This window comes from Nomascus leucogenys, chromosome 17 (assembly GCF_006542625.1).
Source record: "Nomascus leucogenys isolate Asia chromosome 17, Asia_NLE_v1, whole genome shotgun sequence".
Taxonomy (NCBI): Eukaryota; Metazoa; Chordata; class Mammalia; order Primates; family Hylobatidae; genus Nomascus; species Nomascus leucogenys.
The window spans coordinates 31,623,542-31,646,161 of record NC_044397.1 but is presented as its reverse complement, the minus strand read 5'-3'; the positions used below and the strand labels follow the sequence as shown (position 1 = coordinate 31,646,161).

The 22,620-nt window shown below is 47.1% G+C and overlaps 1 protein-coding gene across 2 annotated transcripts; it reads left to right on the top strand.

The window, feature by feature from the left end:
- Positions 1 to 62: 62 nt before the first annotated feature.
- On the top strand, positions 63 to 20,834 carry LOC100597058 (mismatch repair endonuclease PMS2-like). Of its 2 annotated transcripts, none has more exons than XR_004026442.1 (7): positions 63 to 559; positions 4,289 to 4,373; positions 6,073 to 6,934; positions 10,770 to 10,937; positions 15,276 to 15,376; positions 16,276 to 16,402; positions 20,447 to 20,519. XR_004026442.1 is itself a non-coding variant. In XM_030796428.1 (7 exons), the coding sequence occupies exons 1-7, from the start codon at positions 443 to 445 to the stop codon at positions 20,588 to 20,590; spliced, it is 1,647 nt and encodes a 548-aa protein (XP_030652288.1). In that variant the 5' UTR covers positions 63 to 442; the 3' UTR covers positions 20,591 to 20,834. The 2 variants fall into 2 exon arrangements, 1 of the variants encoding a protein (XP_030652288.1); XM_030796428.1 differs by having other exon boundaries at positions 16,233 to 16,402; positions 20,447 to 20,834.
- Positions 20,835 to 22,620: the final 1,786 nt, after the last annotated feature.

The following is a 22,620-nucleotide window of genomic DNA, read 5'->3' as shown; positions in this document are numbered from 1 at the left end:
GTTGCCCAGGCTGGTCTTGAACTCCTGACCTCAGGTGATCCGCCCACCCTGGCCTCCCAAGGCTCTGGGATTATAGGCATGAGCCACCGCACCCAGCCTAAGATCTATATTTCTTTTTGTTTGTTTGTTTGTTGCTTTTAGATCTATATTTCTTATTCTTCCTCCACTTGCTTTTGGCTTATGCCTGAAATTGTAAACATGGAGCTTTATGTCTTTATGTGAAGGTGGTGTTCTTCTGGAAATGCCGGTATCCCTGGGGTGGGTCTCATGTGAAGCAAGCGCTTTACCAAGACATGAGATATAAGTTTCCTACCTGGGAGATTTTGAAAGGGGAGGGAATGTGGGCAAAATCCTGAGCACAAGTGGTTAGACTTCACTGACAAACCAGGGGCGGCAGCGCGGAGGTTCTGAGAATGCATTTGAAGCGAGACCTACTCCTCTTATGAAGGCAGAGGATTTATCAAGAAGGATAAGGAGAGCTGCAACACATCAGTTTTGGACCCACTGCATCACCTGTGGTGCATTGGTTGACTGTAGGAGCTTTAGAGCATTCCAGAAGGTCTGGTTCTTTGATGACTCATCAAGATTTGGAGCACAGATACCCATGAACTGCAATAGTGATACTTATTAGCATGTCACCTGGTGTTTTGTTTTCATTTCACTTTAAGAATGTGCCATGTTGGCTGTGCGCGGTGGCTCACGCCTGTAATCCCAGCACTTTGGGAGGCCGAGGTGGGTGGATGACAAGGTCAGGAGTTCGAAACCAGCCTGACCAATGTAGTGAAACTCCGTCTCTACTAAAAATACAAAAAAAATTAGCCAGACGTGGTGGTGTGTGCCTGTAATCCCAGCTACTCTGGAGGCTGAGGCAGGAGAATCGCTTGAACCTGGGAGGCAGAGGTTGCAGTGAGCCGAGATCGTGCCATTGCACTCCAGCCTGGGCCATAAGAGTGAAACTCCATCTCAAAAAAAAAAAAAAAGAAGAATGTGCCATGTGATCGTATTTCTAATCCCTTTCACTCTGGAATCCTGGAATCCTGCCCTTACCATATTAATGTTGAATAGCATCTCAGATTTCATTTCACAATGCGCACGTGGAGTTGGAAGGAGTTCAACAGACAGACAGTTTTTCTTTATCAACCAGCGGCCTTGTGACCCAGCAAAGATATTTAACATTTTTTTGTATTAGTTTGTTCTTTATGCCTTTGACTTTTAATCGATAACTTTTTTTCTGATAATAGGCAGTTTACATGGAACTCGGGACTTTGAGAAACATGGCTTTAACATTATCTTATTTTGGGCATTTACAGAAGTTTACTGCAGATGGCCCCCAACTTAAGATGTTTCAACTGAAGATTTTTCTGGCCGGGCGTAGTGGCTCATACCTGTAATCCCAGCACTTTGAGAGGCCAAGGCGGGTGGATTGCTTGAGGACAGGAGTTTGAGACCAGCCTGGCCAACATGACAAAACTCTGTCTCTACTAAAATACAAAAAATAGCCAGGCGTGGTGGCCTATGCCTGTAATCCCAGCTACGTGGGAGGCTGAGGCAGAAGGATCGCTTGAACCTGGGAGACGGAGCTTGCCGTGAGCCGAGATTGTGCCACTGCACTCCAGCCTGGGTGACAGAGCGAGACTGTGTCTCAGAAAAAGAAAAAAAGTATTTTTCTACTACTTTACCTTGTTGCGAAAGTTATTTTTGCAGTAGATACCATACTTCAAGTACCTATGTAGCCATTGTTTTTCGGTATAGTATTCAATCAATTACAGAAGATATTCAACATTTTATTATAAAATAGGTATTGTGTTATTTTGCCTATAGACTAATGTAAGTATTCTGAGGCAAGGCTGAGATAGGACATTCAGTAGGTTATGTTATCACAAAGGCATTTTTGACATATAGTATTTTCAACTTATGGGTTTATCAGGCATGAGCCACCGCGCCCGGCCTCTGTGTACAGTTTTTTAAATTGCATATACATGAATGTGTTTGTATGTGTTTATATACATTATATATGTTGTGTGTATATATACACATAAATATATAAACATATTAATTACCAGTATATTATTGTAAAAACTTAAACTATTTGAAGAAACTAAACATTTTATAACATTCTGTATCACCTTTCAGTATAGACTGATTACATGGTTTCTGTATTTTCTATAGATTTCTATATTTTCTCTTCTTTCTATTTTCCTAGGAAAATAAGGGCTCAGATTACTTCTGCCTCAAATTTAAACTGATCATCTTGATATGATTACCTGCGTTTTTTGAGTTTGTATCTTAGCAGCACAACATTGTACCTCAGTAATATTTTCTGTTTTTCTTTTATTTATTTATTTTTTTTGAGATGGAGTCTCCTTCTGTCACCCAGGCTGGAGTGCAGTGACATGATCTCAGCTCACTGCAACCTCTTGTCTCCCAGGTTCAAGCAGTTCTCCTGCCTCAGCCTCCCGAGTAGCTGGGATTACAGGTGCATGCTGCCATGCCCGGCTAATTTTTTGTATTTGAGTAGAGATGGGGTTTCACTGCGTTGCCTGGGCTGGTCAAGAACTCCTGAGCTCAGGCAATCCACCTGCCTCGGCCTCCCAAAGTGCTGGGATTACAGGCATGAGCCACCGCTCCCGGCCCCTGTTTTTCAATGATGCTTTAGAGTTTGCTTGTAATCTGCCAAATGTGGTTGAACTTCTAAATTTTTTAACCTATAGTGTGATGGATTAATAATTATTAATTATAACTATTAATAATGTGATATTTTGGTTTATTTCTAATGACATTTTAATGTCATAAATACTTTTCTATGTACATCGAATGTGTTTTATGAACATTTAAGCTGTGCCCGCATTTCACTAGAATTTCTCGGAGAGCAACTTTAGGTTGGAAAAAGATTCAGTTTTAGGAATCTATGATTAGAGAACTAACACTTTGTTTTTTTTTTTTTTTAAGGGGTCTCGTTCTGTCGCCCAGGCTGGAGTGCAGTGGCGCGATCTCGGCTCACTGCAAGCTCCGTCTCCTGGGTTCACGCCATTCTCCTGCCTCAGCCTCCCGAGTAGCTGGGACTGCAGGCATCCGCCACCGTGCCCAGCTCATTTTTTTGTATTTTTTTTAGTAGAGACAGGGTTTGACTACGTTAGCCAGAATGATCTCGATCTCCTGACCTTCTGATCCACCCGCCTTGGCCTCCCAAAGCACTGGGATTTCAGGCGTGAGCCACCACGCCCGGCCGAGAAATAACACTTTGAGAGTCGTGAGGAAACGTTTGGTGACGGGTATATTCATTATCTTGATTGTGGGGATAGTTTCACAGGAGTTTGTGTATACATCAAAACTTATGAATTTGCACACTTTATTTATTTATTTATTTTTATTATTATTATTATTTTTTGAGACAGAGTCTGGCTCTGTCGCCCAGGCTGGAGTGCAGTGGCGCAATCTTGGCTCACTGCAAGCTCCGCCTCCCGGGTTTGCGCCATTCTCCTGCCTCAGCCTCTCCAAGTAGCTGGGACTACAGGCGCCTGCTACCACGCCCGGCTAATTTTTTTGTATTTTTAGTAGAGACGGGGTTTCACCGTGGTCTCGATCTCCTGACCTCATGATCCGCCTGCCTCGGCCTCCCAAAGTGCTGGGATTACAAGCGTGAGCCACCGCGCCCAGCTGCACACTTTAAATATATGTAGTTTATTCTATGTTAGTCATATCTCAGTAAAGCTGTTAAAAAATGTATCCTTAGGCCAGGTGTAGTGGCTCACGCCTATAATCCTAGCACTTTGGGAGCCCGAGGTGGGCGGATCAACTGAGGTCAGGAGTTCGAGACCAGCCTGGCCAACGTGGTGAAACCCCGTCTCTACTAAAAATACAAAAATTATCTGGTCGTGATGGCATGTGCCTGTAATCCCAGCTACTCTGGAGGCTGAGTCAGGATAATCACTTGAGCCCCGGAGGCGGAGGTTGCAGTGAGCCAAGATCGCGCCATTACACTCCAGTCTGGGTAACAAGAGCGAGACTCCGTCTCAAAAAAAAAAAAAAATCCTGCTTGTATTCCAAGCTACATGGCAGGCTGAGGCAGGAGGATCACTTGAGCCTGGGAGGTTGAGGCTGCAGTGAGCCATGATTGCTCCACTGCACTCCAGCCTGTGACAAGGCGAGACCTTGACTCAAAAAAAAACAAAAAAGTATCCCCTTCTAAGTTCGAACATGCTGGTTGGTTAGAATAGTATGTTGTTAGAATGTGGGGGGCTGGGAACATATGTCATTTATTCTTTTCTACTCCTTGTATTTTGTGCAGGTCTCTAGACTTGTCAATGGGGTCTACCACATGTATAATCGACATCAGTATCCATTTGTTTTTCTTAACATTTCTGTTGATTCAGGTAAGTTCCATTGGCATTTCAGTACAACTAGTGGCTAATGCCTCAAAGAATAAAATGAAATTCTACAGCTCTGCTATGACTGGAATGAGATAACAATTTATGGTCATGTAAGTTTTTTTTTTTTTGAGACGGGGTCTTGCTCAGGGTTTCACCGTCCACGCCCTGTAATCCCAGCATTTTGGGAGGCTGAGGTGAACGGATAAGTTAAGGTTAGGAGTTCAAGACCAGCCTGGCCAACATGGCAAAACTCCGTCTCTACTAAAAATACAAAAAATTAGCCAGGCGTGGTGGTGGGCGCCTGTAGTCCCAGCTACTTGAGAGGCTGAGGCAGGAGAATGGCATGAACCCGGGAGGCGGAGCTTGCAGTGAGCCGAGATGGCGCCACTGCACTCCAGCCTGGGCAACAGATCGAGACTCTGTCTCAAAAAAACAGATAAACAAACAAACAAACCCGAAATAGTATAGTTTAATCTGTTTTTAATTTGAAGTTATTCAGTCTGTCCTTTTCTGTGATTTGTTTCTTTCTCATGTTCTCACAAACATGAGAGAATGTTTGTGAGATTCACCCAAGTCATGCAGCAAAATTCATTTATTCGTTCGTTATACAGTGTTCCATGATAGTCAGATATCATAATGTGTGAATATTTGAATTGTTTCCAGTTTGGGGCTATTATGAAGAATGCTGTCATGAACATCCTCATCCACGTCTTTTGACGAGCATAAATAAGCACTTCTTTTTTTTTTTTTTTTTTTTTTTGAGAGGGAGTCTTACTCTGTCGCCCAGGCTGGAGTGCAGTCGAGTTATCTTGGCTCACTGTAAACCCCGCCTTCCAGGTTCAAGTGATTCTCCTGCCTCATTCTCCTTCTCCCTAGTAGCTGGAATTATAATTGCATTCCACTATGCTCTGCTAATTTTTTTTGTATTTTTAGTAGAGATGAGGTTTCACCATGTTGGTCAGGCTGGTCTTGAACTCCTGACCTCAAAGGGCTAGGATTACAGGCGTGAGCTACTGTGCCCGGCCGATAGGCACTTCTGATAGGAGTAGCTATGCTGGGTTGCAGATGTGCATACATTCAGATTTAGGAGATATTCCCAGAGAACTTTTCAAAGCAGCTGTACCATGTTCATTCCTACCAGAGGTATTCAAGCATCCCACTTGATCCTGATCTTTGTGAGCATTTGTTGTTTTTTTTAATTTTGTCCATTCTGGTGAGTATATGGCCAAATCACATTGTGTTGTGTTTCTTTTTCTTCTTCTTTTTTTTGAGACAGAGTCTCATTCTGTCACCCAGGCTGGAGAGCAGTGGTGGCATCTTGGCTCACTGCAACCTCTGCCTCCCGGGCTAAAGGGATTCTCATGCCTCAGCTTCCAAGTAGCTGGGATTATAGATGTGCCCCACCACACCCAGCTAATTTTTGTATTTTTAGTAGAAATGGGGTTTTGCCATGTTGTCCAGACTGGTCTCGAACTCCTAGCCTCATGTGATCCACCTGCCTTGGCCTCCCAAAGTGCTGGGATAACACGCGTGAGCCACCACACCTGGCCCATATTATAGTTTTATTTTGAACATTGAACCGTGTTCATCTGTATAATTAGCATGTGGATCTCCTCTTTTGTGAAGTATCTATTCACATAAGCACGTCCTCTCACCATTTCAGGATAGTCCCTGACCCTCTTCTCCGTCCACGTTTGCTCAGGTAACTTAATAAAAATGCATGCAGCGGATTTGGAAAAGCCCCTGGTAGAAAAGCAGGATCATTCCCCTTCATTAAGGACTCGAGAAGAAAAAAGGGACGTGTCTATTTCCAGACTGCGAGAGGCCTTTTCTCTTCGTCACACAACAGAGAACAAGCCTAACAGCCCAAAGACTCCAGAACCAAGAAGGAGCCCTCTAGGACAGAAAAGGGCTATGCCATCTTCTAGCACTTCAGATGCCATCTCTGACAGAGGCGTCCTGAGACCTCAGAAAGAGGCAGCGAGTTCCAGTCAGGGACCCAGTGACCCTACGGACAGAGCAGAGGTGGAGAAGGACTCGGGGCACGGCAGCACTTCTGTGGATTCTGAGGGGTTCAGCATCCCAGACACGGGCAGTCACTGCAGCAGCGAGTGTGCGGCCAGCTCCCCAGAGGACAGGGGCTCGCAGGAACATGGGGACTCTCAGGAGAAAGCGCCTGAAACTGACGACTCTTTTTCAGATGTGGACTGCCATTCAAACCAGGAAGATACCGGATGTAAATTTCGAGTTTTGCCTCAGCCAACTAATCTCGCATCCCCAAACACAAAGCGTTTTAAAAAAGAAGAAATTCTTTCCAGTTCTGACATTCGTCAAAAGTTAGTAAATACTCAGAACGTGTCAGCCTCTCAGGTTGATGTAGCTGTTAAAATTAATAAGAAAGTTGTGCCCCTGGACTTTTCTATGAGTTCCTTAGCTAAACGAATAAAGCAGTTACATCATGAAGCACAGCAAAGTGAAGGTGAACAGAATTATAGGAAGTTTAGGGCAAAGATTTGCTCTGGAGAAAATCAAGCAGCCGAAGATGAACTAAGAAAAGAGATAAGGTAAAGTTTTAATTTTTTACTTTTTATTTTAAATTTTTATTTTTTATTTTTTTGAGACAGAGTCTCGCTCTGTTGCGCAGGCTGGAGTGCAGTGGCACGATCTTGTCTCACTGCAGCCTCCACCTCCTGGGTTCAAGCGATTCTCCTGCCTCAGCCTCCTGAGTAGCTGGGATTACAGGTGCACGCCAACATGCCTGGCTAATTTTTGTATTTTTGGTGGAAACAGGGTTTCACCATGTTGGCCAGGCTGGTCTCGAACTCCTGACTTCAGGTGATCCACCCAAGTTGGCTTCTCAAAGTGCTGAGATTACAGGTGTGAGCCACCGCACCCAGCCAGGTAAAGTTTTTTCTTAAGAGTATTTTGAGGCTGGGTGTGGTGGTTCACGCCTGTAATCCCAGCACTTTGGGAGGCCAAACCGAGGAGGGAGGATCACTTGAGCCCAGGAGTTCAAGACCAGCCTGGACAACATAGGAAGACCTCGTCTCCACAATAAAATTGGCCGGGCACAGTAGTGTGCAGTTGTAATTCCAGCATCTGCGCCTGGCCAGATACTGTTCTCTGTGGCAGGACGTAGATTTCAAACACATGGAGGACTTGGGTCTTTTAGGCCAGCACCAGCTTTTGAGCAGATTATCTATGTACTGGGAACCAAGGCATATTCAGACAATTCCTGGGAGAGCCTGGGATCGGCGCCAGGGGAGGTGGTGTTTGTGCTGGTGTCTGGGATGCTTCTGGGATGTCCTTTTCCTTCTCTCCTGCGGTGCAGGACTTCCTGCGTCATCACTCACTCTGGCAGCTTCTCTCCATCCAGCAGGCTGCAGCCACTCCTGCTCCAAGGAGGTCTGAAACTCAGCCTGAGTGGGTAAGAGCCTCTTACAAGAGTTCCTTTTCTGCCAGGCACGGTGGTCCACGCCTGTAATCCCAGCACTTTGGGAGGCCAAGGTGGGCGGATCACCTGAAGTCAGCAGTTTGAGACCAGCCTGATCAACATGGAGAAACCTTGTCTCTAAAATACTAAAATACTAAAAATACAAAATTAGCCAGGTGTGGTGGTGCATGCCTGTAATCCCAGCTACTTGGGAGGCTGAGGCAGGAGAATCGCTTGAACCCGGGAGGCAGAGGCTGTGGTGAGCCAAGATTGCACCATTGCACTCCAGCCTGGGCAACAAGAGCGAACTCCATCCCCCCCCAAAAAAAAGAAAGAAAAGAAAAGAAAAAAAAAAGAGTCCTTTTCTGAGGACTCTCTCTCTTCCCTAGAGGTAGTAGCATTTTCCATTCCTGTATTTCTCAGCATAGTAGTTAACCACCTTTTACTAGTTTGTGTAATGCTTTATTATACATTTTTCCTCCTCGGGCCTAGCATGGTGGCGCACACCTTGTAATTCCAGCACTTTGGGAGGCTGAGGCAGGAGAATCACTTGAGGCTAGGCGTTTGAGACCAGCCTGGGCAATATAGTGAGACCCCCATCTCTAAAAAAAAAAAAAAAAAAAAAAAAAAAATTAGCCAATTACACTGCTGCATGCCTGTAGTCCCAGGTACTCAGGAGGCTGGGGCGGGAGGCTCACTTGAGCCCAGGAGTTTGAGGCTGCAGTGAGCTATGATCATGCCATTGCACTCCAGCCTGGGTGACAGACCAAGACTCTGTCTTAAAAAAAAAAAAAAAAAAAGAAAAAAGACAAAAATCCCTGTTAAAATCACTGGTGTGGTTTTTGTCTCTTGATTGCACTCTGCCTGATATGGAATTGGTACCAGGGGACAGACCCTCAAAGACAGGATTTGGGGATTGGTTTGGTTATGACTTGGATTTGAGCTCTGTGTGGAGCCCCTCATGATAGAAAATGTGGGCTCAGTAATCCATGCCATGTGGAGGTCTCACAGTTCACCAAACTGTCAACTGTGGTTGACTATGATGGTGATGAGCATGGTGGCATGGGATCAGGTCTTCCTGGAGCACTTATAGAAAGAAACAACAATATCAGTGTCTTTGCTTTTTGTTTTGTTTTGTTTTCTTTTCTTTTTTTTTGAGACAGTCTCACTCTTTCACCCAGGCTGGAGTGCACTGGCATGATCTCAGCTTACTGCAAACCCTGCCTCCTGGGTTGAAGTGATTCTTCTGCCTTAGCCTCCCAAGTAGCTGGGAGTAGAGGTGCCCACCACCACGCCCGGCTAATTTTTTTATTTTTAGTAGAGATGGGGTTTCACCATGTTGGCCAGGATGGTCTTGAACTCCTGACCTCAAATGAGCTGCCCACCTTGGCCCCCCAAAGTGCTGGGATTACAGACATGAGCCCCCGTGCCCGGCCTAATCTCAGCTCCTTTCATCCTCAGCTCAGGCCACCAGGTGAGAACCGGAAAACGTCCATGGCTGCTTTAACAGAGTCATTTCTTGTAGTCACAGAGCTAATACTGTGGAAAATCCGTTTTCACTGGGTTTAATTGTGTGGGACTGAGAATGAGTGTCAGTTTCTCGTGCGAAGGTTAGTGGTGGTGTCTGTCTTTTGTCCAGATTGACTAAGATAGTATTTAATGACATTAGATGTTGAAGCCACCCAGCAAAGGACCCAGTGGTGGGCCTGGCAAAGATTAGGATTGATATCCAGCACTGGCAAAAAGGTGCTCTTAGACACCATTGGTGGGAGTGTGAATTTTCACAGATTTCCCATCAAAAAGTACATATGGAATTCTACCACTAGCATCTGTCTCACAGAAATGCGCCCACAGATGAGTAGGTTTACGCACAGAAGTATTTGTTGCAGCTTTGAGTGCGCTGTTGAAACTGGAAACAACTGAAATGTCCTTTAGTAGGGGTTTCTCAGACAATTTATGGTACATCCATGCAATGACTTCATATGTGGCCATTAAAAAGAATGAAGAAGGCCGGGCATGGTGGCTCACGCCTGTAATCCCAGCATTTTGGGAGGCCAAGGCGGGTGGATCACTTGAGGTCAGGAGTTTGAGACCAGCCTGGCCAACATGGTGAAACCTCGTCTCTACTAAAAATGAAAAAATTAGCCAGGCTTGGCGGCGCGTGCCTGTAGTCCCAGCTACTCGAGAGGCTGAGGCAGGAGAATCGCTCGAACCTGGGAGGCGCAGGTTGCAGTGAGCCAAAGGTGCACCACTGCAGTCCAGCCTGGGCAACAGAGTGAGACTCTGTCTTAAAAAAAAAAAAAGAAAAAATAATGAAGTAGATCTACGTGTACAGATCTGAAAACATCTTTCAGATGCATTAAGTGATGACAGTAGAATGGAGAATTGAGATTCCATTTTTGTTTTTTAAAATAAAAAAAATTTATATAGAGAGACAAGGGTCTAGAAGGATATATTCCATTTAAATCGTTAATAGTAGCAACTGATGTCTTCTCCAGAGAGTTGGATGAATGAATAATTAATGTTGTCTTTAGAAAGTGGGATGGTTAAGCCAGGCGCAGTGGCTCATGCCTGTAATCCCAGCACTTTGGGAGGCCAAGGTGGGCAGATCATGAGGTCAGGAGTTCGAGACCAGCCTGACCAACATGGTGAAACTCTATCTCTACTAAAAATACAAAAATTAGCTGGGCATGATGGCATGTGCCTGTAATCCCAGCTACTCAGGACGCTGAGGCAGAAGAATCACTTGAACCCGGGAGGTGGAGGTTGCAGTGAGCCAAGATTGTGCCATTGCACTCTAGCCTGGGTGACAGAATGAGACTCTGTCTCAAAAAAAAAAGAAAGCGGGATGGCTAGGGACTTTATGTTTTTGTATTGTTTGACTTTTTTTTTTATTACAGTGTTCTATAACATAATCAAAAAATAATCTTGTAAAATGTCTCATAATTAACATTTTCTACCTGCAGTAAAACGATGTTTGCAGAAATGGAAATCATTGGTCAGTTTAACCTGGGATTTATAATAACCAAACTGAATGAGGATATCTTCATAGTGGACCAGCATGCCACGGATGAGAAGTATAACTTCGAGACACTGCAGCAGCACACCGTGCTCCAGGGGCAGAGGCTCATAGCGTGAGTGTGTTTAGTGTTGATTCCCAGATTCCCCCTCAAATTGAAGATCTAATAGAAGCTGAGGCAGGAGGATCGCAAGAGGCCAGGAGTTTGAGACCAGCCTGGGCAACACAGCAAGACCTCGTATCTACTTAAAAAAAGAAGAGATCTAGGAAGGAGGGGTGTAAAAAATAAAAAAGATCTAATTGTCTGGGTGCGGTGCCTCACACCTGTAATCCCAGCACTTTGGGAGGCTGAGGCAGGTGGATCACCTGAGGTCAGGAGTTCAAGACCAGCCTGGCCAACATGGTGAAATCCCGTCTCTACTAAAAATACAAAAAGGCCAGGCATGGTGGCCCACGCCTGTAATCCCAGTACTTTGGGAGGCTGAAGCGGGCGGATCACTTCAGGTCGGGAGTTCGAGACCAGCCTGACCAACATGGTGAGACTTGTCTCTACTAAAAATACAAAATTAGCCAGGCGTGGTGGCGGGCGACTGTAATCCCAGCTACTTGGGAGGCTGAGGCAGGAGAATCGCTTGAACCCGGGAGGTGGAGGTTGCGGTGAGCCAAGATTTTGCCATTGCACTCCAGCCTGGGCAACAAGAGCGAAACTCCATCTCAAAAAATAATAATAATGATAAAAAATAAAAACACAAAAAATTAGCCGGGCATGGCAGTGCATGCCTATAATTCCAGCTACTCAGGAGACTGAGGTAGGAGAATCGCTTGAACCTGGGAGACAGAGGTTGCAGTGAGCCGAGATCGCACCACCGCACTCCACCCTGCACGACAGAGCGAGATTCTATCTCAAAAAAAAAAAGAGATCTAATAGTTTATATGTGTGTCTATATATATATATGTATTTTTCCGTAAGTATTCATATTGCAGATTTTTATACTTTTTACATAATAATAGTGATAGTTACCATTTATTGAATGCCTAGAACCTACCAGGCACTGTTGAAATAATGTATGTGTATTAGTTCATTTAATTCGCAAAAACCTGTGAGGTTGTTACTGTTACCATCACCATTCCACAGGTGATAAAACTGAGGCACACAGAGAGGCTAAGTAACCTGCCCAAGTTCACACGGTTAACATGTTCTCTAAGTATCAGACCTTTTTAGCTATTAAAAATGTTGATCACTGGTTAGCCAGAAGATCCTTCTGATGAGGGCAATTGATAGTACCGAGTATTAGTATGGATAGCGTATGGAATGTGTGCATTCAGAAAGACAGCCTGTGTGCCAGTGTTGTTTGACAGCAGAGTAATCAGAAGTCAGATAGTCACTGCAGGTTGGATGCCGGGGCACACGCCTGTAATCCCAGAGCTTTGGGAGGCTGAGGCAGGCAGATCCCTCGAGCTTAGGCATTTGAGAGCAGCCTGGGCATCATGGTGAAACCTTGTCTCTACAACAAATATAAAAAATTAGCCAGACTTGATGATGTATACCTGTGGTCCCAGCTATTCGGGAGGCTGAGGTGGGAGGATCGTTTGAGCCCAGGAGATTGAGGCTGCCATGATTGTGCCACTGCACAGCACTCCAGCCTGGGTGACAGAGTGAGACAGTGAGACTCTGTCTCACAAATAATAAAATATAAAAATTATTTTAAGATAGTCACTGCAGAATTTGGTATTTCTCTCTCCTCGGCCAAACTGGAATGTTTTACCCTGACTACTTCACAAAGTTCAGGTGTGATAGTATCATGTAAAACCAAAGTCTTGTCTTCAGCAAAGTTGTAAGAAGAGGTCATGGATTTTCACGTGGGAAATTAAACCACATAGTGAAGTAAACTCAGATCCCAACAAATAGATCCCGCATGGAGAAATGTACCACTGAACCAATGTAGTTTGCTGAGTACTCTCCTGTGTAGTTTGCTGAGTACTCTCCTGTGTAGTTTGCTGAGTACTCTCCTGTGTAGTTTGCTGAATACTCTCCTGTGTAGTTTGCTGAGTACTCTCCTGTGTAGTTTGCTGAGTACTCTCCTGTGTAGTTTGCTAAGTACTCTCCTGTGTAGTTTGCTGAGTACTCCCCTGTGTAGTTTGCTGAGTACTCTCCTGTGGAGTGCATGAATTGTTTTTATTCTCAGTAGGAGGCAATGGTAATAATAGACATTTAGTAAGCTACTTTATATCCCTTCCCTGTTCCTCTTAATAGAGGTTTTTTGTTTTTGTGTTTTTGAGACAGAGTTTCACTCTTTTGTCCAGGCTGGAGTGCAGTGGCGTGATCTCGGCTCACTGCAACCTCTGCCTCTCGGGTTCAAGTGATTCTCCTGCCTCAGCCTCCCGAGTAGCTGGGATTACAGACACCCGCCACCACACCTGGCTAATTTTTGTATTTTTAATAGAGAGGGAGTTTTGCCATGTTTGTCAGGCTGGTCTCAAACTCCTGACCTCAGGTGATCCACCCGCCTCAGCCTCCCAAAGTGCTGGGATTACAGGCGTGAGCCACCGTGCCCGGCTGAGGTCTTGTATTTTTTAGCCATTTGGCAAAGATAACCTCTCGTCTGTGACATTTCAAGTTGGCCAGGTAATCACAGATCACTTAGGGTCCCAGATGGGCCACACTTCAAGATTAAAGGATAAAGACCCAGTTTCACCCTGCCCTGCCAGCCCCTGCGTCGGGTGGCCCTGTTGACCTCTGTAGCTTTTCCCATTCCTCTTGTTCCCTGTACTCAAGCCTCTCTGGCTGTCTTTCTTTTTCCCTTGGCAGGCCTGATGAATCCCTGTGTGGCCACAAAGCAGAATGAAGGATATCTTTATGTGTGGCTCTGCAAACATCAGCGGTCCGTTCTGGTGCTTGGCACAGGTTGCTGTCTGTCTAGAATACTTGTCCTGCACCCTGCACCCACTTCTCCCCCATTACCTGATTAACTCTCTCTTATCCCTAGACTCAGCTCAAAGGTCACTTCCTGACCCCAGGGTGAAGTCTCTCTTATGACACTGGGTGCTTTTTCTTCCTGACCTTCCTGTCGTTTGTCATCATAATTGACTTGCCTGAGTATTTGCTCAACGTCTTTCTTCCCCGGTAATCTGTTGGCTCCAGGACCAAGCCTGTGTTTGCTCACTGGCTGTCTCCTGCCTTCAGCAGTGTGTGTCTTATCCAGCACTCAGGACCGGATGCAGTGGCTCACACTTTAATCCCAGCATTTTGGGAGGCCGAGGTGGGAGGATCGCTTGAGCCCAGGAGTTTGAGACCAGCCTGGGCAACATAGTGAGACCCTGTCTCTATCTTTGAAAAAATAACAAAAAGTTAAAAAAAAAAAAAAGCACTCAGTAAATCCAGGAGGAGAGAAGGATGGAGATATAATACAGGCAGAGGAAGGAACAGGATAGCAAAATAAATACTGTCTGTGGGAGCCGCTGTGGCTCAGGCCGGTTGCCCTGGCACTCGGGGAGGCGAGGCTACACGTTCGAGGCCACACGTTCGAGGCCAACCTGGTCAACATTGATTAAAAAAATAAATGCTGTCTGTTCAATCTGTTTATAAATGCTGGCAATGACCTAATCCAGTGTTTCAAATTCTCTATTAGAAGGAGGAAAAATAACATTTTTGTGATACTGTTATCCTTAAGGAAAGGATTCAGAAAAAGTGGGAGTCGTTGGGGTGGCAGGCTGAGGAAAAAGCAAACTACTTTTGTAGCTACTTTAACTTTTTTTGTTTTTTGGGGGACAGAGTCTTGCCCTGTTCCCCAGGCTGGAGTGCAGTGGTGTGATCTCAGCTCACTGCAACCTCTGCCTCCTGAATTCAAGCAATTCTAGTGCCTCAGCCTCCCGAGTAGCTGGGATTACAGGCGTGAGCCACCACTTCCAGCTAATTTTTGTTTTTGTGGTTTTTCTTTTTTTTTTTTTTTTTTTGAGACAGAGTCTTGTTGTGTTGCCCAGGCTGGAGTATAGTGGCATGATCTTGGCTCACAGCAACCTCTGCCTCCTGGGTTCAAACGAATCTCCTGCCTAAGCCTCCCAAGTAGCTGGGACTACAGGCGTGCGCCACCATGCCTGGCCTAATTTTTATATTTTTAGTAGAGAGAGGGTTTCACCATGTTGACCAGGCTGGTCTCAAACTCCTGGCCTCAAGAAAGCTGCCTGCCTCGGCCTTCTAAAGTGCTGAGATTATGGGCGTGAGTCACCGCATCTGGCCTGTAGCTACTTTAACGTCTAAAAATAACTTTAAGAAAGAGAAAATTAAAAGGAACTTCTCAGGAAGTTTCGTGATACTTAGCTGAATAGTGTTGTTGTTCATGTTGTTATTTTGACATGAATTCAAAATACAGTATTGTTGTTTTAATTTCGTTTCTGCTGTAAAGCTAAATGTTTGACTTCAGGATATGGTTTGAATCATTTTTGTGTTTTTCAGACCTCAGACTCTCAACTTAACTGCTGTTAATGAAGCTATTCTGATAGAAAATCTGGAAATATTTAGAAAGAATGGCTTTGATTTTGTTATTGATAAAAATGGTAAGTTATTAATTAGAACTATAGTGGCTGGGTGTGGTGGCTCATGCCTGTAATCCCAGCACTCTGGGAGGCCAAGGCAGACAGATCGCCTGAGGTCAGGAGTTCGAGACCAGCCTGGTCAACATGGTAAAACCCCCATCTCTACTGAAAATACAAAAATTAGCTGGGCGTGATGGTGGGCGCCTGTAATCCCAGCTACTGGGGAGGCTGAGGTGGAAGAATCGCTTGAACCTGGGCGTCAGAGGTTGCAGTGAGCCGAGATCATGTCACTGCACTCCAGCCTGGGCAACAAGAATGAAACTCTGTCTCAAAAAAAAAAAAAAAAATTAGAATTTTAGATTCTTGTCTTTTTAGAGCTGGGAATAATCTTTCAGTTCACATAGACCAGTTTTTTTATTTTTTAAAAGATGAAAAAGTTTCTCCCAAAAAGCATTTTGTGACTGTCCTTTCTTTCAAATGTTCGTTCCTTTTTTTTTTTTTTTTTTTCTTTTTGAGACAGAGTCTCGCTCTGTCGCCCAGGCTGGAGTGCAGTGGCACCGATCTCGGCTTACTGCAAGCTCCGCCTCCCAGGTTCACGCCATTCTCCTGCCTCAGCCTCCCGAGTAGCTGGGACTACAGGCGCCCGCCACCACGCCCAGCTAATTTTTTTCTATTTTATAGTAGAGACGGGGTTTCACCATGTTAGCCAGGATGGTCTCTATCTCCTGACCTCGTGATCCGCCCGCCTCGGCCTCCCAAAGTGCTGGGATTACAGGCATGAGCCACCATGCCCAGCCTCAGATGTTCATCCTAAGTAGCTTTCAAGTGAGATGTGTTTGTCAAGTCATGGATTTTTCTCAAAATTGTATTCTTTTAGCTCCAGTCACTGAAAGGGCTAAACTGATTTCCTTGCCAACTAGTAAAAACTGGACCTTTGGACCCCAGGACATCGATGAACTGATCTTTATGCTGAGCGACAGCCCTGGGGTCATGTGCCGGCCTTCCCGAGTCAAGCAGATGTTTGCCTCCAGAGCCTGTCGGAAGTCGGTAAGTAAAGAAAGCCCGGCTGTCAGCTCAGCTGCTCAAGCTTGCAGTCGAGGAAGGTCTCAGCCCAGCTCCTGGTTTGGTCAAGATTGTTAAATGCCTTTATGATTGCCAGGGGTCATTTTACACAGAGAGCTACGTGGAACATCATAGCTGAGCATCTATGTCGTCTGTATTCTGTGTGACGTTGAACTCATAATTATTGCTCTTTTGTTACCTCTATTAAACAGTATTCTTGGTCGGGCACGGTGGCTCAAGCCTCTAATCCCAGCACTTTGGGAGGCCAAGGCAGGCGGATCACAGGTTCAGGAGATCGAGAGCATCCTGGCTAATATGATGAAACCCCGTCTCTACTAAAAAATACAAAAAAGTTAGCCAGGCGTGGTGGCGGGCGCCTGTAGTCCCAGCTACTCGGGAGGCTGAGGCAGGAGAATGGTGTGAACCTGGAAGGCGGAGCTTGCAGTGAGCTGAGTTCACACCACTGCACTTCAGCCTGGGCAACAGAGCGAGACTCTGTCTCAAAAAAAAACAAACACTATTTATTTATTTATTTTTTAAGACGGGATCTCCCTCCGTCGCCCAGGCTGGAGTGTAGTGGCACAATCACAGCTCACTGCAGCCTTGACCTCCCAGGCTGAAGCGATCCTCCTGCCTCTGTCTCCCAAGTAGTTGTGACTACAGGCATGCACCACCATGTCCAGCTAATTTTTACATTTTTTGTAGAAACATGGTCTCCATTTGCCCCTTGCCTCAGCCTCCCAAAGTGCTGGAATTACAGGCATGAGCCACCGTGCCTGGCCAGTATTCTATCTCAGAGCTTTCGTTCACTCCAACGCAGTTAGCGTTTGAGGCACCTTGTTCGTCTATGGACCTTATGGGTCATAACAACATTGGTAGATAAAGATTTGCTGCTGCCAGGACTCGGTGACATTAGACAAGATTCTCAGAGTCATCGAGGCAGCAGGTGCTTCATGGGGTGCCGTGGCTGTCGTTGCACGTGGCGTCACTGCCGCTGCTGCGGTTGGTGTGGGAAGGTGGTAGCAGTGGTTACGCCTGCAGTGGGGATTGGCCTGATGTCCAAGAAAAGTGACTCTGTATCAGCTGGCCATTGGGAAAGGCCAGGATGCCATTCCTTTATTTATTCAGCAGATGCGCCTTGAGCCCTTGCTGTGGGGCCTGCCCTGCTCCAGGTGCTGGGGACACAGAGGTAACAAGGCGGCTGCAGCCCCTGCCCCTGTGGAGCGGACAGTGGGGAGAAATAGGCATCACCACAAATAAACGACGCCCATTAGATGCCAGTAAGCACAGTCAAGAGAATTTTTTTTTGAGACAGAGTCTCGCTCTGTTACCAGGCTGGAGTGCGGTGGCGTGATCTCAGCTCACTGCAACCTCTGCCTCCTGGGTTCAACCGATTCTCCTGCCTCAGCCTCCCAAGTAGCTGGAACTACAGGCACGTGCCACCACACCTGGCTACTTCTTATATTTTTAGTAGAGATGGGGTTTCACCATGTTGATCAGGCTGGTGTCGATCTCCTGACCTTGTGATCCACCTGCCTTGGCCTCCCAAAGTGCTGGGATTACAGGTGTGAGCCACCGTGCCTGGCTAAAGCAGAGTTTTAGGACAGGAAATGACTACAGAAAAACATGGTGACCAAGTGAGATGGTGGTCAGGGAACGGCATCTGGGCAGGTGGCATCTCAGCTGCCACCTAAAAGGTGGGATGGAAGTTGGGCGTGGTGGCTCACGCCTATAATCCCAGCATTTTGGGAGGCCAAGTTGGGAGGATTGCTTGAGGCCAGGAGTTAAGAGACCAGCCTGGGCAACACAGGCAGACCCCATGTCTACAAAAAATTAAAAGATTAGCCAGGTGTGGTGGCATGTGCCTGTAGTCACAGCTACTCAGGAGGCTGAGGTGGGAGGATCACGTGAGCTGGGGAGGTCGAGTTTGCAATGAGCCAAGATCACGCAACTGCACTCCAGCCTGGGTGACAGAGTAAGACCTTGTCTCAAAAAAAAAAAAAAAAAGGTAGGCTGGAGCCCTCTTGGGTAAGAACTTTCCAAGTGGAGGAAGTAGCAAGACTGAAGCCAGAGGCTGATTGTGTCCCTGGAGAGGGGAAGGGAGTGAGCAGAGCGGCATCCAGAGGACAGCCACCTAGAATGTTGCCGGTCATGCTTAGACCCTGGGGGTCTGTGCTGTGTGTGGCTTGAGCCACTGGAGAGAACAGACCAGAAGGAGTCCCATGATTGCAGCTGCTGGAGAGAGAACAGACTGGAAGGGGTGCTATGACTGTGGCAGCTGGGGAGAGCAGCAGCTGGGGGCCACGTGGGGAGTGGGTGGGATGGAGCCTGCTGTGCGAGCTTCAGGTGTAATTTACAGCCATGAGATTAGATGAAATGACTCAAAGGCAGAGTTTAATTAGAAGAGGGCCCAGAGTCTGACTTCTAGCCACAGTGTTTCTTGGATAAAGAGCTAATATGGGCTGGGTGCAGTGGCTCACACCTGTAATCCCAGCACTTTGGAAGGCGGAGGTGGGTTGATCACCTGAGGTCAGGAATTTGAGACCAGCCTGACCAACATGGTGAAACGCCATCCCTACTGAAAGTACAAAAATTAGCTAGGTGTGGTGTCGGGCGCCTGTAATCCCAGCTACTCGGGAGGCTGAAGCGGGAGAATTGCTTGAATCTGGGAGGCGGAGTTGCAGTGAGCCCAGATCGCACCATTGCATTCCAGCCTGGGAGACACAGTCTCCCCTCAAACCCCCGCCTCGCCAAAATAAAAGACCTACTATGGACCTTCCAGTCCTGGAGTCTGTGAGTGAGAGTGTGGAGCTGAGCTCATAGCCAGGCAGTTTTGACGTCCTGTCTTTAGTGTGACTCAGGGGCCCGGGGAACCACAGGCTGCTCCTTCCCTCCCGCCCTGGCCTGCTCCTCCATCTCTGGTGTTGTCACTGCCTGCCCAGGAGGCCCCTGCTCTGAGCCCTGCCCACGCTTCCAGCCCCATCTCCCTACCACGCTTCCAGCCATGTAGCTGCCTTCCAGTTCCACGCTCGCCTCAGTCTCCTCCCCGCCTTACACGCTTTCTCCCTATGCTCCTCTCTACCTGGGTTTGCCACCTTCACCCTTCACCCCCTCCCCACACCTGAGCAGGCCCCCTCGCCTGGGCGTCACCTGTCTTGGTTCTCTGTTGACTTGTTGATTGTCTGTCCTCCGACCTGCTGTCACCCCGGCCTTCCGACTGTGCTTGGCACATGGTGGGCCCTCAGGGTGCTGCAGGAAGAAGGAAGGTGACAGAGGGCTTTAGTCTTGTCTCCTCTCCTTCCTGTCAGAGGACCCATGGCAGGGAGGCAGCAGGGCCAGGGCTGGAGTGCTATGGGCAGCAGGCCAGAGCCCGACAGCTGGGGAGTGACAGAGGAGTGACACTTGCACCCATTGGGGGAGATGGTCTCGGGAGTGCCACAGTCCCGAGGCAGGTGTTTGCTTGATGGGCCTGTGCAGGAGGAAGGGAGTAGCAGTGCAGCTGGGGTGAGGAAGGGAGGCATTCGTGCTTGGACGTGGGGGTGCAGGCACAGCCCAGTGAGGGCCAAGTCAGGGGACAGATGAGGAGGGCTTTTATTCAGGTGACAGGGAGAGCCATGGAGCGGAACGACATGACCTAACAGCCCTTTAAAGGTAATCACTGGCTGCTGAGTGGAGAGTGGCCCAGAGGGGTCGCAGTGGAGCAGGGAGGCCTGCAGGGAGGCCTGCAGGGAGGCTGCTGCACCTGCCAGGGTGAGAGGGCAGGGTGGCTGCTGAGACAGGTGTGGTCGGCGTCTGGAGTGGAGGCGGTGCCTTGAAGGAGCCACAAGGCTCCTTCACAGAAGGGTGGAGGGCTGAGATCTAGAACCTAGGCTTCTCTGGGGGAAGGTTTTTCAGGGGTTTTTCCGGGAAGGTGGTTTTTGAGCTGTAATCTTGTCCAGTCTTATGTTAGAGAAGAATGCTTCTGAAGAACTGCCATTCTGACGTCAAAAAAAACTATTAAAACATTGAACCATTGTGTCTCGTACTCAGGTGATGATTGGGACTGCTCTTAACACCAGTGAGATGAAGAAACTGATCACCCACATGGGGGAGATGGACCACCCCTGGAACTGTCCCCATGGAAGGCCAACCATGAGACACATTGCCAACCTGGGTGTCATTTCTCAGAACTGACTGTAGTCACTGTATGGAATGATGGGTTTTATTGCCGATTTTTATGTTTTGAAAAACAGGGTCTTCACTAACCGTTTTTGTTTTAAAATGAACCTGCTACTTTAAAAAAATACACATCAGACCCATTTAAAAGTGATCTTGAGAACCTTTTCAAACCAGATGGAGCATTGCTTGTAAAATTTTTTTTCTCTGTTTGCATGCACTTGTGTGTTTGTGTGTCCAGGCAAGAATATGTTTTATAAAAATAAGACCACTCGGGCCGGGCGTGGTGGCTCGCGCCTGTGATCCCAGCACTTTGGGAGGCTGAGGCAGGTGGATCACCTGAGGTCGGGAGTTCGAGACCAGCCTGACCAACATGGAAAAACCCTACTTCTACTAAAAATACAAAATTAGCCAGGCATGGTGGCGCATGCCTGTAATCCCAGCTACTCGGGAGGCTGAGGCAGGAGAATCACTTGAACCCGGGAGACAGAGGTTGTAGTGAGCTGAGATCGCGCCATTGTGCTCCAGCCTGGGCAATAAGCAAGACTCCGTCTCAAAACAAAACAACACAAAACAAAAGCACTTTAGAAGTGACTCAGGCCTCTGCTCTGGCTGGACATAGTTTAGTCTATAACTTTCAACCCTTAACAATAATTAAATTCATCTTTGTTTAATTTTGTAAATTTAAAATTAGGGTCATTTTGGGTTAGTGATTCTCAGCCCTGATTCACATTAAATTTTTAAACAAGGGGGGTTCTCTGCCCAGCTGGAAGAAAATGACTGGTTGGGACATTCCTCTGTGCGGCCAAGGTCGCAAAGTTCTGTCCTCGCAGGGGAACAAAAAGAGTTTGATTTTCCCATAATTTGATGCTGTGATTTGGTTTCCTCAGGGTGTGAACTGTAGAGCATTCCAGTTACTGGCCTTGAGTGGTTCTGGGAATATAAGAATCCCTGTCTGTCTTTTCAAATAGTTTTCATGGAACCTTGTCCTGTTTGAACTGGGCTGAAAATGGAAGTAAAGATGCCCTCTTGGGGGCCCAGAGATGACAGATGTGGCTCCCCCTGCTGCCCCCACCCCTTCCCCAGACTGTGGGCGGCTCCCCTTCCTGATTTAGAATCCCTTAGTTGGAGGAGGCAGTACAGTAGTAACTGTGCCATCGTGTCTGGCCCTGTGCTGGCGTGGTCTGTAGGATCCCACTTACGAACTCTGCAGATTGGGAGCTGTGGCAGGATAACAGCCCCTAAGACAGCTGTGTCCTAATCCCCAGAACCTGTCACCACGCTGCCTCATATGGCAGAAGGGACTCAGCAGGTATGATTGCGTGAAGGATCTTTTTTTTTTTAATGAGATGAAGTTTCGCTCTTGTTGCCCAGGCTGCAGTGCAATAGCATGATCTCTGCTCACTGCAGCCTCTGCCTCCCAGGTTCAAGTGATTCTTCCACCTCAGCCTCCTGAGTAGCTGGGATTACAGGTGCCCACAACCACACCTGGCTAATTTTTGTATTTTTAGTAGTGACAGGGTTTCATCATGTTGACCAGGCTGGTCTCGAACTCCTGATCTCAGGTGATCCGACTGCCTCAGCCTCCCAAAGTGCTGGGATTACAGGTGTGAGCCATTGTGCCTGGCTGAGTTAAGGATCTTGCAATAGATTATCCTGGATTGTCTGGGTGGGCCCAGTCCATTGGGTAAGTCCTTCAAAGGTGGGAGACCTTCCCTTGCTGGCCAGAGAGAGGAGGCCTTGCTGGTTTTGGAGATGGAAGGAGGTACCACTAGTCAAGAACTGCAAGCAGCCTCTAGAACAGGGATTCCCACACCCAGGCCACGGACCAGTAGTGGTCCATGGTCTGTTAGGAACCAGGGTGCACAGCAGGTTAGGGGCCGGCAAGCCAGCAAAGCTTCATCTGTATTTATAGCCACTCCCCATGGCTGGCATTAGCACCTGAGCTCCACCTCCTGTCAGATCAGTGGTGGGCATTAGATTCTCATAGGAGCACAAACCCTATTGTGAACTGCACATGCGAGGGATGTAGGTTGCACGCTTCTTAT